This window comes from Hyperolius riggenbachi, chromosome 1, assembly GCF_040937935.1.
Source record: "Hyperolius riggenbachi isolate aHypRig1 chromosome 1, aHypRig1.pri, whole genome shotgun sequence".
NCBI classification, from domain to species: domain Eukaryota; kingdom Metazoa; phylum Chordata; class Amphibia; order Anura; family Hyperoliidae; genus Hyperolius; species Hyperolius riggenbachi.
Genome location: NC_090646.1, coordinates 665,615,466 through 665,629,400, shown reverse-complemented (window position 1 = coordinate 665,629,400; position 13,935 = coordinate 665,615,466). Strand labels below are relative to the sequence as shown.

Genomic DNA, 13,935 nt, shown 5'->3' with positions numbered 1-13,935 from the left:
ACCAGACAGCTGTAGTACCAGCCAATCCAAGCCAGACTACCCTCAAAAGGCATAACATAAATCGCTCGGTAAACCAAAATGTGAATCCCCTGAGATGGCAACAAAGGAGGAACCCAGCCACCACAAGACCTACAACTGAGATAACACCACAGAGCACTGACATGGCAGAAGAACTAAGGAAACTGCTTCTTGCCACACACAATATGCTGAAGGATGGACTGTGGAAAACTGACTGCCCTATAAACAGCTCATTACAAGGTAAACAAAACCAAACACAACATGAAACCCCTTATAATTAGCAGCTGGAATATTCAAGGCTTGAATGCTTCAGCTTTTGGAACCAAAATAAACGACCCAGACTTTGCAGAAAGACTAAGAAAGGTGGACATACAGATCCTCGTAGAGACATGGACCCAGATAGAGGACGAGTCATCAGTACCCATTGGTTATCGAGAATTCACTGTCGCAGCCCAGAAACACAAACATATCAAGCAGGGCCGCTGCTCAGGAGGGATTATAATCTGGTATAAGGAGGAGCTCCAAGAATACATCAAACCAGTGAAGAGAGGGAAGAGCCACATCTGGTTAAAGTTAAGCAGCCCCATCATCTCTTCTCAGACTGACATTTACCTCTGCGCAGCATATATTGCACCAGCAGAATCACCATACTCTAATCTAGAGAGCTACCAAGTCCTACAAAGGGAAGCTGCTCACTTCCAAACCTTGGGGAAAATACTTATCTATAGTGACCTAAATGCCAGAACAGGAACAGAAAAAGACTACCTCACCTCAGAAGGCAATTTCCATATATTTGGGCCTGAGACCCAGTACCCTGAAACCAAACAGAAAGATAGAAACAGCTATGACAGCACAGTCAATAAGTATGGGAAACAACTGCTGAACCTCTGCAAAGGTCTAGGACTTCACATCCTTAATGGCCGAACCAAGGGGGACTCTCTAGGGAGATATACACTAAACTCCCATGTAGGTAGTAGTGTGGACTATGCCATCAGTGACATGGACCCTGCAAGCATCCGCGCTCTCATAGTCACCCCACAATCACACCTGTCAGACCACAACCAAATCCTACTATACATCAATTCCTCAAGCAAACCCTCTGTACAACAACATCCAGGAAGCCTGTGTAACCTACCACCCACTTTTAAATGGTCCAGAGAATCAACCATAAAGTACAAGGAGACTCTCAACAGACCAGAAGCAATACAGCTACTTCTGGACTATCAAACATATACCTACAACCCTGATCAACAAGGTGTGCAGCAAGCAGCAAAGTACCTCAACCAGATATTACACACCATTGCAGAAATGGCCAACATAAGAAGGACTGCCCAAAAGAGACCATCAAAGAAAAACTCAAACAAATGGTTCGACAGTGAATGCAAGTCACTAAGAAACAACCTACGAGCCATATCAAACAAAAAACACAGACATCCAAACAACATAGAAGTGAGGACAGCACATGACGGCGCACAACGTCAATATAAAGCGACCATTAAAAACAAAAAACAAAATCACATCCAAAATCGACTCGAACGGCTTGAAGAATCCCTGCAAGACAACTCCTTTTGGGAGACCTGGAAACAAATTGGCAAAATAGATATTCCTATAAAAGAACTCAGCCCAGAACAAGTGCAAATATTCAGCAAATTAAAGAACCTGGAGGAGAAGGTGAAAGATTTTCAAAACCCACTTGACACACCTTTCACACTGGAGGAAATAAAAGAGAAGATACAATCCATGAAAGGCAAAAAAGCTAGTGGCACAGATGGAATCCTATCAGAAATGATCATATCTGGCTCCCCAGAAATCCATGCTGCAATATGGAAACTATTCAACCTGGTCCTGTACGCCGGTTACTTCCCTGAAGTCTGGAATGAAGGACTCATAACTCCTATTTACAAGAGTGGAGATCGCTATGACCCAGCCAACTACAGAGGCATCTGTGTGAGCAGCACACTGGGAAAACTGTTCAACAGCATCCTGAATAAGAGAATCCTCACCTTTCTCACACAGCACAATGTTATCAGTAAGAGCCAAGCAGGTTTTATGCCTAACCATCGCACCACCGACCACATCTACACCCTGCACACCCTTATCAAGCACCATGTACACAGACAAAGAAAGGGAAAAATATTTGCCTGCTTTGTGGACTTTAAAAAGGCTTTTGACTCAGTGTGGCATCCAGGTTTGTTCCTGAGACTCCTAGAGAGCGGAGTAGGAGGGAAAACATATGATGTCATAAAGAGCTCATACACTGGGAACAAGTGCAGTGTGAAAGTAAATGGGAAAAGAACACCTTTTTTCCTCCAGGGTCGGGGGGTAAGACAGGGTTGCAGCCTGAGTCCAACACTTTTCAACATATACATCAACAAATTAGCCTCAGCCCCAGAGGCTTTACCAGCACCAGGACTCACCCTGCATGGCACAACAGTGAAATTCTTACTGTATGCAGATGACCTCTTACTGCTATCACCAACTAAAGAAGGTCTACAAGACAGCCTAGAAATCCTGGAGAAATGGGCACTCCCCATTAATCTAAAGAAAACCAAAACCATGGTGTTCCAGAGGAAAAACAGGTCAGCCCAGAGCCCATCCTTTATACTCAATGACTGTGAAATCAGCAGAACCGATAAATATACCTACCTTGGTCTGGAAATCAACCAATCAGGAAGCCTTAAGCCAGCCATGGAGGCCCTAAAAAGCCAAAGCATGCCGAACGTTCTATGCCATCAGGAAAGAACTGTACCACCTCAAACCACCAGTAAAGGTCTGGCTGAAGGTTTTTGACAGTGTCATCACCCCAATCCTACTGTATGGAAGTGAAGTATGGGGCCCCACCACCTACCCAGACCAATCAAAATGGGAATCCAGCCCAACAGAAATATTCCACCTTGAGTTCTGCAAACACCTTCTCCATGTCCATCAGAGTACCTCAAACAATGCCTGCCGAGCTGAGCTGGGGAGATTCCCATTACTGCTTGAGATACAGAAGAGAGTGTTGTCCTTCTGGGCCCACCTACAGAGCAGCAGCCCTGACTCACCCCACTACAAAGCCATGCTGCACAATGAAGACCAAGAAAAGCCGTGTGCACTGAAAGTCGTGGTCAGCTCTATACTCCCTCCAACCCCTGGCCCACAGGTCATAACAAAAGTCCAGATAAAACACACCACAGCTAAGAGCAAAGAAGACTATGTGGAAAAATGGAGGAGTGAAATAAAACAGTCACAAAAGCTAGCCATATACCAGTCTCTACAAAGAGAATATAAAATGGCCCCATACCTGGAAAAGTTGCAAAACTCTCAAGAGAGAAAAATCCTGAGTGTCTACAGATTGAGTGCTCACAACCTCGAAATAGAGTCTGGGAGTCACAGACAGACGTACAAACCCAGGGAGGAGAGACCATGCCAACACTGTGAGCAGAAGATCCTTGAGGATGAAAGCCACTTCCTGCTGCACTGCCCCAAATATACTGCAACCAGGGACACTTACTTTAAGAAATTGTCGGAACTATTCCCAGACTTTCTCACACTAGAAGATGAGATAAAAACATATATCCTACTAGGAGAAGAGGAATCCACAGTGACAATCGCTGCACACTATGTCACAGCATGCCACAGAGTGAGAGGAGCATAACGGAACTGTAAACCTAAAAAATGTCCACAGACTGCTTAGCCATTGTCCCCCTACCCCACCCCCTCCCATGCCCCCTATTTCCCCTTGCTTTGGCAATACCTGTAATGAATCTTGGTCATGCCAATAAAGCCATCTTTGATTTGATTTGATTTGTGTGCAACGAGCAGGGAGGCTGGCCAGCATCTTTGTATTAATCCTTTTCAGGGAGGGTCTTTGTAAAGCATCAAGGCCATGCTGAAAATTCCCCATGAAGAGATGGACTAGTCCAAAACATGCCAGTTCTGTCAAATTTTTACTACCTACTGTAAATGACAGCAACATAGGAAAAATGTATTGAGTCATTTTACACTAGAAGAAACTTGCTTCTTATTTGTATGCGTTTACATGTATTTTTTTTTTTGCAATAGTGGGTCTTTAAAGGGAAGGTCCAGGTAGATAAAAAAAACCAAAATCCACTTACCTGGGGCTTCCTCCAGCCCCTGGCAGCCGTCCTGTGCCCTCGCTGCAGCTCCGGTGACTCCCGGTGTCCTCCGCTGCAGAAGCCGACCTCGCCAGGTGGGCTTTCTGGTCGGCTTCTTGTGCGCTCCACTGCGCGGGTCATGTGGTCTGTCCGACATCATCAGGATTGGACTGCACAGGTGCAGCACCTGCGGCTTCTGCAGCGAAGGACACCGGTAGTCACTGGAGCTGCGACGAGGGCACAGGACGGCTGCCAGGGGCTGAAGGAAGCCTCAGGTAAGTGGATTTTGTTTTTGTTTTTTTATCTGCCTGGATGTATCCTTTATAGAGACTCTGTAACAAAATTTTCAGCCTTATTTCTCCTATCCTATAAGTCCCTTTACCTGTTCTAATGTGGTCTGGATTACTGCAGCCTTTTCTAGTTGCACTGTCTCTGTAATATATCTAATGTTCTTTTCTTTGTCAAGTTTTGCCGACTCGTCCAGGAATGCGCTGCTTCTGCTGTGATAGGGAGAAGTTATGCACACCCCCTCCACGCCCCCCTGCAGGCTCTGTGTGCTTTGCTTATTTCTCACAGACAGAGCTCTCTGAGGGGGAAGGGAGCTGGCTGTAACATGCTGAGAACTGAGAATCCTGGACTGGAGTGCAGATAAACTTGTAGTATACTGTAACATGATATATATATATATATATATATATATATATATATATATATATATATATATATATATACATACATGCATGCATGCATGCATGCATGCATACATATACACACACAAACATCACTTCCTGGTTAGCGGCCATGTTTTTTGTTTGTAAACACTGCCTAAAACTGATAATTAAAAGCCAGGATCGCTGCGGGGAGCGGCAGAAACGGCAAAGAGGGGCCTGGGAGAACACAATGAATAGAATGGTATGCTTTTTATTGTAAGAATTTGTGAGTACAGATTCTCTTTAAAGAGAGTCTGAAGCAAGAATGAATCTCGCTTCAGACCTCATAGATAGCAGGGGCATGCGTGCCCCTGCTAAACCGCCGCTATCGCGCCGCTAAACGGGGGTCCCTTACCTCACAAATCCCCTCCGTGCAGCGGGGGATCTCTTCTGCATAGAGGCAGGGCTAACCGCCGCAGGCCTACCTCGCGCGCGTCTGTCAGCGCGTATCTCCGCCTCTCCCCCGCCCCTCTCAGTCTTCCTTCGCTGAGAGGGGCGGGGAGAGGCGGCGATGCGCCGCTGATAGACGGCGCTTAGAGGCAGGGCTGCAGCCGTTAGCCCTGCCTCAAGAGCAGCAAAATCTACGACCAAGTTGGTCGTTGATTTTGCAGGGGTGGGTTTGGGGGTGAAGGGACCCCCGTCTAGCCGCGGGATAGCGGCGTTTTAGCAGGGGCACACATGCCCCTGCTGAATATAAGCACTGAAGCGAGATTTATTCTCGCTTCAGTGTCTCTTTAGTCCACATGGCATCATATTACATCTCCCTTGAAAATAACACCTATTGTACCATAATATTGCAGTAATTTCAGTGAGATAAACGATGTAATGTTCTCTCCACACATCATGTTCTCAATACTTATACTGTTTATTTCTCCCCAGATGTACAAGACCATCACAAGGCATATCTGCTGGAGAGGCATCAGACTCTAGTGGAGCACAGACCACCAGGATCTTCTCTGGGGGAACAAAGCTTCCTCATCAATGAACGTTATGTGAACCTGGTTGTTGTCTCCAACCAGTTCAGGCAACGACCCCAGAATGAGCTATTAGAGACCTGGAGAAAGCATGAGATATACATGAAGATAGTACAGACTGGACTGGAGCACATCTCCCTTAGCAGGCTGTTCCGCTGGAGCCACCAGTCACAATGTATCCCTCATGCAGTAATGGTGAAAGGAGTGCCGGGAATAGGGAAGACCACACTGATGCAGAAGCTTGTCTATGACTGGGTGACTGGAAAACTCTACCAGAGATTCGCTTTTGTCTTCTTCTACAGATTCCGGGAACTTAATAAACTGGCTGATGGCAGCTTAGAGGAGATGATTCTCCGTAAATATCCACATCTGGAGGGGCACCTGGGGGATATTTTATGTCATCCAGAAAGACTTCTGTTTATATTTGATGGTTTAGATGAAAGTATTCACCAAATGGATTTCACATCAAGTAAACTGTCCAGCAACCCAAAACAAAGAGGAGATGTTGGTGTAATTGTGGGTAGTTTGGTCACACAGAGTCTGCTTAAGGGTTGTTCTGTACTGATAACCAGCCGTCCTACCAGACTGGCAACAGTGGATACTCGTGTTTTCCAGAGAGTAACTGAGGTCATGGGATTTTTCCATGCAGATAGGCTGGTTTACTTCGAACATTTCTTCAGGAATAAGAAATTGTCTGAGAAAGCATTCCACCATGTGCAGGAGAATGACACACTGTACACTTTCTGCTACATCCCAGCCTACTGCTGGATCATCTGTACCGTGTTATCAATGTGCTACAGAAACCAAACAGCAAATACTGACCAGCTGGTACCATCATTGCCCAAAACAGTGACACAACTCTTTGTGGTTTTTGTCTCCAACATTCTGGCCAATCACAACCAGAACAGAGATGACCCCCCCACTGCTCGGAATATCCTGACATCTCTGGGGTGGATGGCAGAACATGGAGTCATGAATCACGGGATTGTGTTTGATAAGCGAGATCTGGAGTCATTCAATGTGACATCTGATAAGCCTCTTCTTTCATGTTTCATGATGGAATCTGGTGACCCTCCTGATGTGGATTACTCCTTCTTACATCTCACTCTGCAGGAGTTTTTTGCTGCTCTAGCTCATTTTATCAGCTATAATCCTGACAAATTACAGGAATCCCTTAACAAGGCTGATTCCTATGAAGATGGTCGTGGTGAAATATTTCTCCGTTTCCTCTGTGGTCTCTCTGACAACTCTACTAGTTCCATGCTGAAGTCTTATGTGGGGGGATTGTCTCCTGAGGCTTCCAGACGTGTGATCACCTGGTTACAGCAGAACATTCCAAAAGAACATGACAGATATTATAAAAACAAGAAGATTCATAATGTCTTCTACTGTCTGTATGAGAGCAGGAATAAGGCTCTGGTGTCTCAGTGTGTCGGGTCACACAAGCGTATTGACTTTTCATGTGTTCACCTCACCCCTCCAGACTGCTCTGTGGTGTCTTACATCCTGAAATACTGCAAAAAGACAGAAGTAAATCTGGATAGATGTTATATGCAGGATGAAGGGCTGAGGAAACTTCTACCAGCTCTGAACAACATCAGGGATTTAAGGTAAATTTTATAACCTATAAATGTATCTTTTTTTTTCTTTCTAAAATGTGTGTTTTTTAGGAACTATCTCTGTCCATATGTACTATGTTCTCTAGTGCTATGTGACAATGAGGCTGAACATTTCATTACAGGTGACCATACACACATCATGTGATTCCCTTTAGATTCCATCACCCTGAATAATTCTGAAATTCTGATGGGATTTGATTCACCTAAAATGTTGGATCAATTACATTTCAATCAATTTTAACTATTGGACCACTGAAGGTTTTTCCCCTTTAAGACCAGAGCAATTTTCACCTGTCAGCGCTCCTCCCTTTCTTTTTCCAATAACTTAATTACTACTAATCACAGCGAAATGATCTATATCTTGTTTTTCTCGCCACCAGGTAGTCTTTCTTTGGGAGGTACAGTATGCTAAGAATTATTTTGTCCTAAACGCATTTTAATTGGAATAACAAGAAATAAATTGAAAAAATGCATACTTTCTCAGTTTTTGGCCATTATAGTGTTAAAATAAAACATTCTACTTTGGGTTTATTTGCCCATTTGTCCTGGTTATTGTAACGTTTAAAACATTTCCCCAGTACAATGCATGGCGCCAATATTTTATTTGGAAATAAAGGTGCATTTTTTCAGTTTTGCATCCATCACTAAATAAAAGCCCGTAAATTAAAAATTAATAGAAATATACCCGCTTGACATATTAAAAAAAGATCAGTTCCTAAGGCAACTACTTATATATTTTTTTATGTAATTTTTTTTCCATATACAAAAAAAAAGTTTGGGTACTTTGGGAGGGTGTTAGAGGGAAATAGTTAATTTTAAAACTCAGTGTGGGGATTTTTATTAAATAAAAATGAATTTTGGTGTAATTTACTACTTGGCCACAAGATGTCCTCAGTCATCATTTCTGATTCATGTACGTAAGCACATGAATCGGAAGTAATGTGTGGCACTTAACAGGAAGATACAATGAATGCAGATGTCTCATAGATGCCGTCAGTCATTGAATCGGGGACTTTGATTAATGAATGGAAACTGCGTTCCCATTCATTTATCTCCTCACTAACCAGTGGAAAACATCGGCTGCACACAGCTGCAGACTTGTATTTACGGCCCTGGTGCATCCGGTGAAGTGTTCCAGGCCGTGAATATACTGCATGGCGTGCACTAAGTACTGTGGTTTGTAAAAGTATTCGGCCTCTTAAAGTTTTCCACATTTTGTCACATTACTGCCACAAACATGAATCAATTCTATTGGAATTCCAGGTGAAAGACCAATACAAAATTGTGTACACGTGAGAAGTGGAACGAAAATCATACATGATTCCAAACATTTTTTACAAATAAATAACTGCAAAGTGGGGTGTGCGTAATTATTCAGCCCCCTTTGGTCTGAGTCCAGTCAGTTGCCCATAGACATTGCCTGATGAGTGCTAATGACTAAATAGAGGGCATCTGTGTGTAATCTAATGTCAGTACAAATACAGCTGCTCTGTGATGTCCTCAGAGGTTATCTAAGAGAATATTAGGAGCAACAACACCATGAAGTCCAAAGAACACACCAGACAGGTCAGAGATAAAGTTATTGAGAAATGTAAAGCTGGCTTATGCTACAAAAAGATTCCCAAAGCCTTGAACATCCCACGGAGCACTGTTCAAGCGATCATTCAGAAATGGAAGGAGTATGGCACAATTGTAAACCTACCAAGACAAGGCCATCCACCTAATCTCACAGGTCGAACAAGGAGAGCGCTGATCTCTGATCAATGCAGTCAAGAGGCCCATAGTGACTCTGGACGAGCTGCAGAGATCTACAGTTCAGGTGGGGGAATCTGACCATAGGGGGGGGAATCTGTCCATAGGACAACTATTAATCATGCACTGTAGAAAGTTGGCCTTTATGGAAGAGTGGCAAAAAGGAAGCCATTGTTAACAGAAAAGCATAAGAAGTCCCGTTTGCAGTTTGCCACAAGCCATGTGGGGGACACAGCAACCATGTGGAAGAAGGTGCTCTGGTCAGATGAAACCAAAATGTAACTTTTTGGCCAAAATGCAAAACGCTATGTGTAGCTGAAAACTAACACTGCACATCACTCTGAACACACCATCCCCACTGTCAAATATGGTGGTGGCAGCATCATACTCTGGGGGTGCTTCTCTTCAGCAGGGACAGGGAAGCTGGTCAGAGTTGATGGGAAGATGGATGGAGCCAAATACAGGGCAAACTTGGACGAAAACCTATTGGAGACTGCAAAAGACTTTAGACTGGGGCGCAGGTTCACCTTCCATCAGGACAACGACCCTAAACATAAAGCCAGGGCAACAATGGAATGGTTTAAAACAAAACATATCCATGTGTTAGAATGGCCCAGTCAAAGTCCAGATCTAAATCCAATTGAATATCTGTGGCAAGATCTGAAAACTGCTGTTCACAAATGCTGTCCATCTAATCTGACTGAGCTGGAGCGGTTTTGCAAAGAAGAATGGGCAAGGATTTCAGTCTCTAGATGTGCAAAGCTGGTAGAGAAATACCCTAAAAGACTGGCAGCTGTAATTGCAGCAAAAGGTGGTTCTACAAAGTATTGACTCAGGGGGGCTGAATAATTACGCACACCCCATTTTTCAGTTATTTATTTGTAAAAAATGTTTGGAATCATGTATGATTTTCGTTCCACTTCTCACGTGTACACCACTTTGTGTTGGTCTTTCACATGGAATTCCAATAAAATTGATTCATGTTTGTGGAAGTAATGTGACAAAATGTGGAAAACTTCAAGGAGGCCGAATACTTTTGCAAACCACTGTAGTTAACCTAAGATCTATAGTATTGATTGGACAGGATGGAAAATCTAGGTGAATTTGTGGTGGGGCCGGAGTGATTGTAGATCGATGGCCCATAACGTTGCATTGCATCAAACAGTGCAACTTTGTGGTTAGATCTATTTTCAGTAGATTTCTTGCTGGAATGGAACTGATGTGGTGAGAGTGGCAGGAACTGATTCCTTTCTGATCTTATTCTGTTTAGAATGGAACCAATCCTTTTAGAACATTTCATGGGAGTATATACTGTATTTTTTTGAATATAAGACGCTCCGGATTGTAAGACACACTTAGGTTTAGAGGGCAAAAACCAGTTAAAAGAGGAAATACTAAAGCTTGATGGGTCTATAGTTCAGGTGCGTCTTATAGACCCCCCCCCCCCCGAAGCTGTCTGTAGCTAAACTACGCTGTCCAGCTACACTAACCCCAGCTGCCCCACCAGCTAACAACCCTACACCAACCCCAGCTGCCCCCACCAGGTTACAACCCTAAACCAACCCCAGCTGCCCCTCTAGCTACACTAAACTCTGCTACTAATGTATAAGTGCAGCAGAAGTAGTTGTTGCCTATTGAGCCATCTGGTCTTCCTCTGACACAACACCAGAGTGCTCTGAGTCCGCCTTCTGTCCTGTCTGCTACCAGTGTGAGTCCTCTGTCTTCAGCCAGTGCAGTATAACATAAACAAGTGCTGCACTGCTTCGCTCCAAGTCCCATCTTCTTTTTTTGTAACACTTATTTTATTGAAAACTAGCTGATGACCCGGCGTTGCCCAGGTATGTATTTGGCTGGTTTTGGCTCCGCCCACTTTCTAACCCTAACGCACAAATACTCAGTGACCAAGTTTGTGAGCTTTGGAGTTTTGGCATCAATAATTTGTATATTCCCATAGTAATTAAACAAAGCACATTGGCTGTTTATGGCTCCACCCCTCTACAGCATTTGAACCCCAGTCACCCAATGACCAACTGTAGCAGGTTTGAGACATCTGCTATTAACAGTGTAAAAATGGCAGCAATTTAAATATTCCCCTTGAAAATCAACAGTTGGATTTTGATTGGTGATTGTAGGCTTCACTCACTTTCCTGAAGATTAATCTCAGTCACCCAGTGACCATCTGGGCAAAGTTTGAGAACCCTGCCATTAAAGAGACTCTGTAACAAACTTTTCAGCCTAAGTTCTTCTATGCTATAAGTTCCTTTGCCTGTTCTAATGTGCTCTGGCTTACTGCAGCCTTTCCTAATTGCACAGTGGCTGTGTTATCTCTGTTATATGATCTAATCTGTTTTCTTCTGTTGGCACAGTCAGGCTAAAGCTGGAATGTGTGGAATGTGCAGGGCTGCTTGTGATTGGATAGAAGCGATACACACCTCCTCCAGGCCCCTTGCAGGCTCTGTATGACTCACACACTCTGCTTATGTGAGCCTATCAGAAGCTGGTTAGTTTGTTTGTAAACACTGCCTAAAACTGTTAATTACAAGCCAGGTTTGCAGCAGGGAGTGGCAGAAACAGCACAGAGGGGCCCAGGAGAACATAATGAATAGAATGCTATGCTTTTTGCTGCAAAAATGTTAGAGTACAGATTCTCTTTAACAGTGAAGAAGGGCTGCAGTTTATTTTTTCCCAGTGAAATTTGTTTTTGGCTCTGCCCACTATTTGTACCCTTGACACACAGTCACTCAGTGGCCAAGTTTGTGAGCTTTGGGATCCTTGGCATCAATAATTTGTATTTTCCCAGTGAAATTAAACAAATATGATTGCCTGTTTGTGGCTCTGCCCCCTTTTTAATTTGAACCCCAGTGACCAACTGTATCAGGTTTGAGGCCTCTGTCATTAACAGTGTAAGAATGGTAGCAGTGTAAATATATTTGAAAACAGGTGAATTTTGATTGGCTTTTTTAGGCTCCACCCACTTTTCTCAATATTAATCCCAGTCACCCAGTAACCAACTGTGTAAAGTTTGAGAACCCTGCTATTAACAGTGTAAGAATGGCTGGAGTTTACATTTTCCCAGGGAAATCTGTTTTTGAACCTGTCATGAATGATACGAAAGTCGAGACAATGAATGATTCCGTATCGTTCCACAAAGCAGAGCACAATGTCAGTTTCTGTTTTACATGTACAGCCAGATGTCTTTTTTCCCTTCACTCTGAATTAGAGCAGACCCATCACCCGCACTGAATGAGAGCAGAGCTCGTTCACACCGACAAACAAATGCAGTCGTAAGGTTAGGAGCTGCACACCTTTCCGTATATATTTAGGGTGCTGAACCTTACATGTAAAGCAACATCCAATGCAGTTCCAAACAGTCCAAGGATAGGTTCGCACACCAGCTTCTCAAATGAGCAAAAGTGTAATTTATTTCACCATAATGCGTCAAACACTCTGCATGACAATTGTTTCGTGGGCCACTAAGGGTCCCCTTCCTCAGATAAGTGCAGACAAACATTTTGATACAATGTGCACACCATATTAAATACATCAAGTGACAATCGGGTCAGCCCATAGGAGCCAGGGCAACGCCCCCTCTTTACAATATGAAAATATGGGAGAATTAGAGCAATCTATACTGAATATACAGTGGTGTGAAAAACTATTTGCCCCCTTCCTGATTTCTTATTCTTTTGCATGTTTGTCACACTTAAATGTTTCTGCTCATCAAAAACCGTTAACTATTAGTCAAAGATGACATAATTGAACACAAAATGCAGTTTTAAATGATGGCTTTTATTATTTAGTGAGAAAAAAAACTCCAAATCTACATGGCCCTGTGTGAAAAAGTGATTGCCCCACTTGTTGAAAAAATAACGTAACTGTGGTTTATCACACCTGAGTTCAATTTCTGTAGTCACCCCCAGGCCTGATTACTGCCACACCTGTTTCAATCAAGAAATCACTTAAATAGGAGCTATCTGACACAGAGAAGTAGACCAAAAGCACCTCAAAAGCTAGACATCATGCCAAGATCCAAAGAAATTCAGGAACAAATGAGAACAAAAGTACTGTAATTAAGATCTATCAGTCTGGTAAAGGTTATAAAGCCATTTCTAAAGCTTTGGGACTCCAGCGAAACCACAGTGAGAGCCATTATCCACAAATGGCAAAAACATGGAACAGTGATGAACCTTCCCAGGAGAGAGCGCAGAGAAAACTCATCCGAGAGGCCACAAAAGACCCCAGGACAACATCTAAAGAACTGCAGGCCTCACTTGCCTCAATTAAGGTCAGTGTTCACGACTCCACCATAAGAGAGACTGGGCAAAAACAGCCTGCATGGCAGATATCCAAGGCGCAAACCACTTTTAAGCAAAAACAACATTAAGGCTCGTCTCAGTTTTGCTAAAAAACATCTCAATGATTGCCAAGACTTTTGGGAAAATACCTTGTGCACCGACGAGACAAAAGTTGAACTTTTTGGAAGGTGCGTGTCCCGTTACATCTGGCGTAGAAGTAACACAGCATTTCAGCAAAAGAACATCATACCAACAGTAAAATATGGGGGTGGTAGTGTGATGGTCTGGGGTTGTTTTGCTGCTTTAGGACCTGGAAGGCTTGCTGTGATAGATGGAACCATGAATTCTACTGTCTACCAAAAAATCCTGAAGGAGAATGTCCGGCTATCTGTTCATCAACTCAAGCTGAAGCGATCTTGGGTGCTGCAGCAGGACAATGACCCAAAACACACCAGCAAATCCACCTCTGA

At 43.5% G+C, this 13,935-nt stretch overlaps 1 protein-coding gene across 6 annotated transcripts in view; it reads left to right on the top strand.

The window, feature by feature from the left end:
- The window catches only part of LOC137532355 (NACHT, LRR and PYD domains-containing protein 3-like), a 374,258-nt gene that overhangs the window by 76,554 nt on the left and 283,769 nt on the right, over positions 1 to 13,935 (top strand). For all 6 annotated transcript variants that reach the window (XM_068252786.1, XM_068252811.1, XM_068252803.1 and 3 more), the window contains exon 6: positions 5,705 to 7,409. In XM_068252786.1, the coding sequence (XP_068108887.1) occupies positions 5,705 to 7,409 (1,705 nt within the window). The remainder of the gene's footprint in view (positions 1 to 5,704; positions 7,410 to 13,935) is intronic.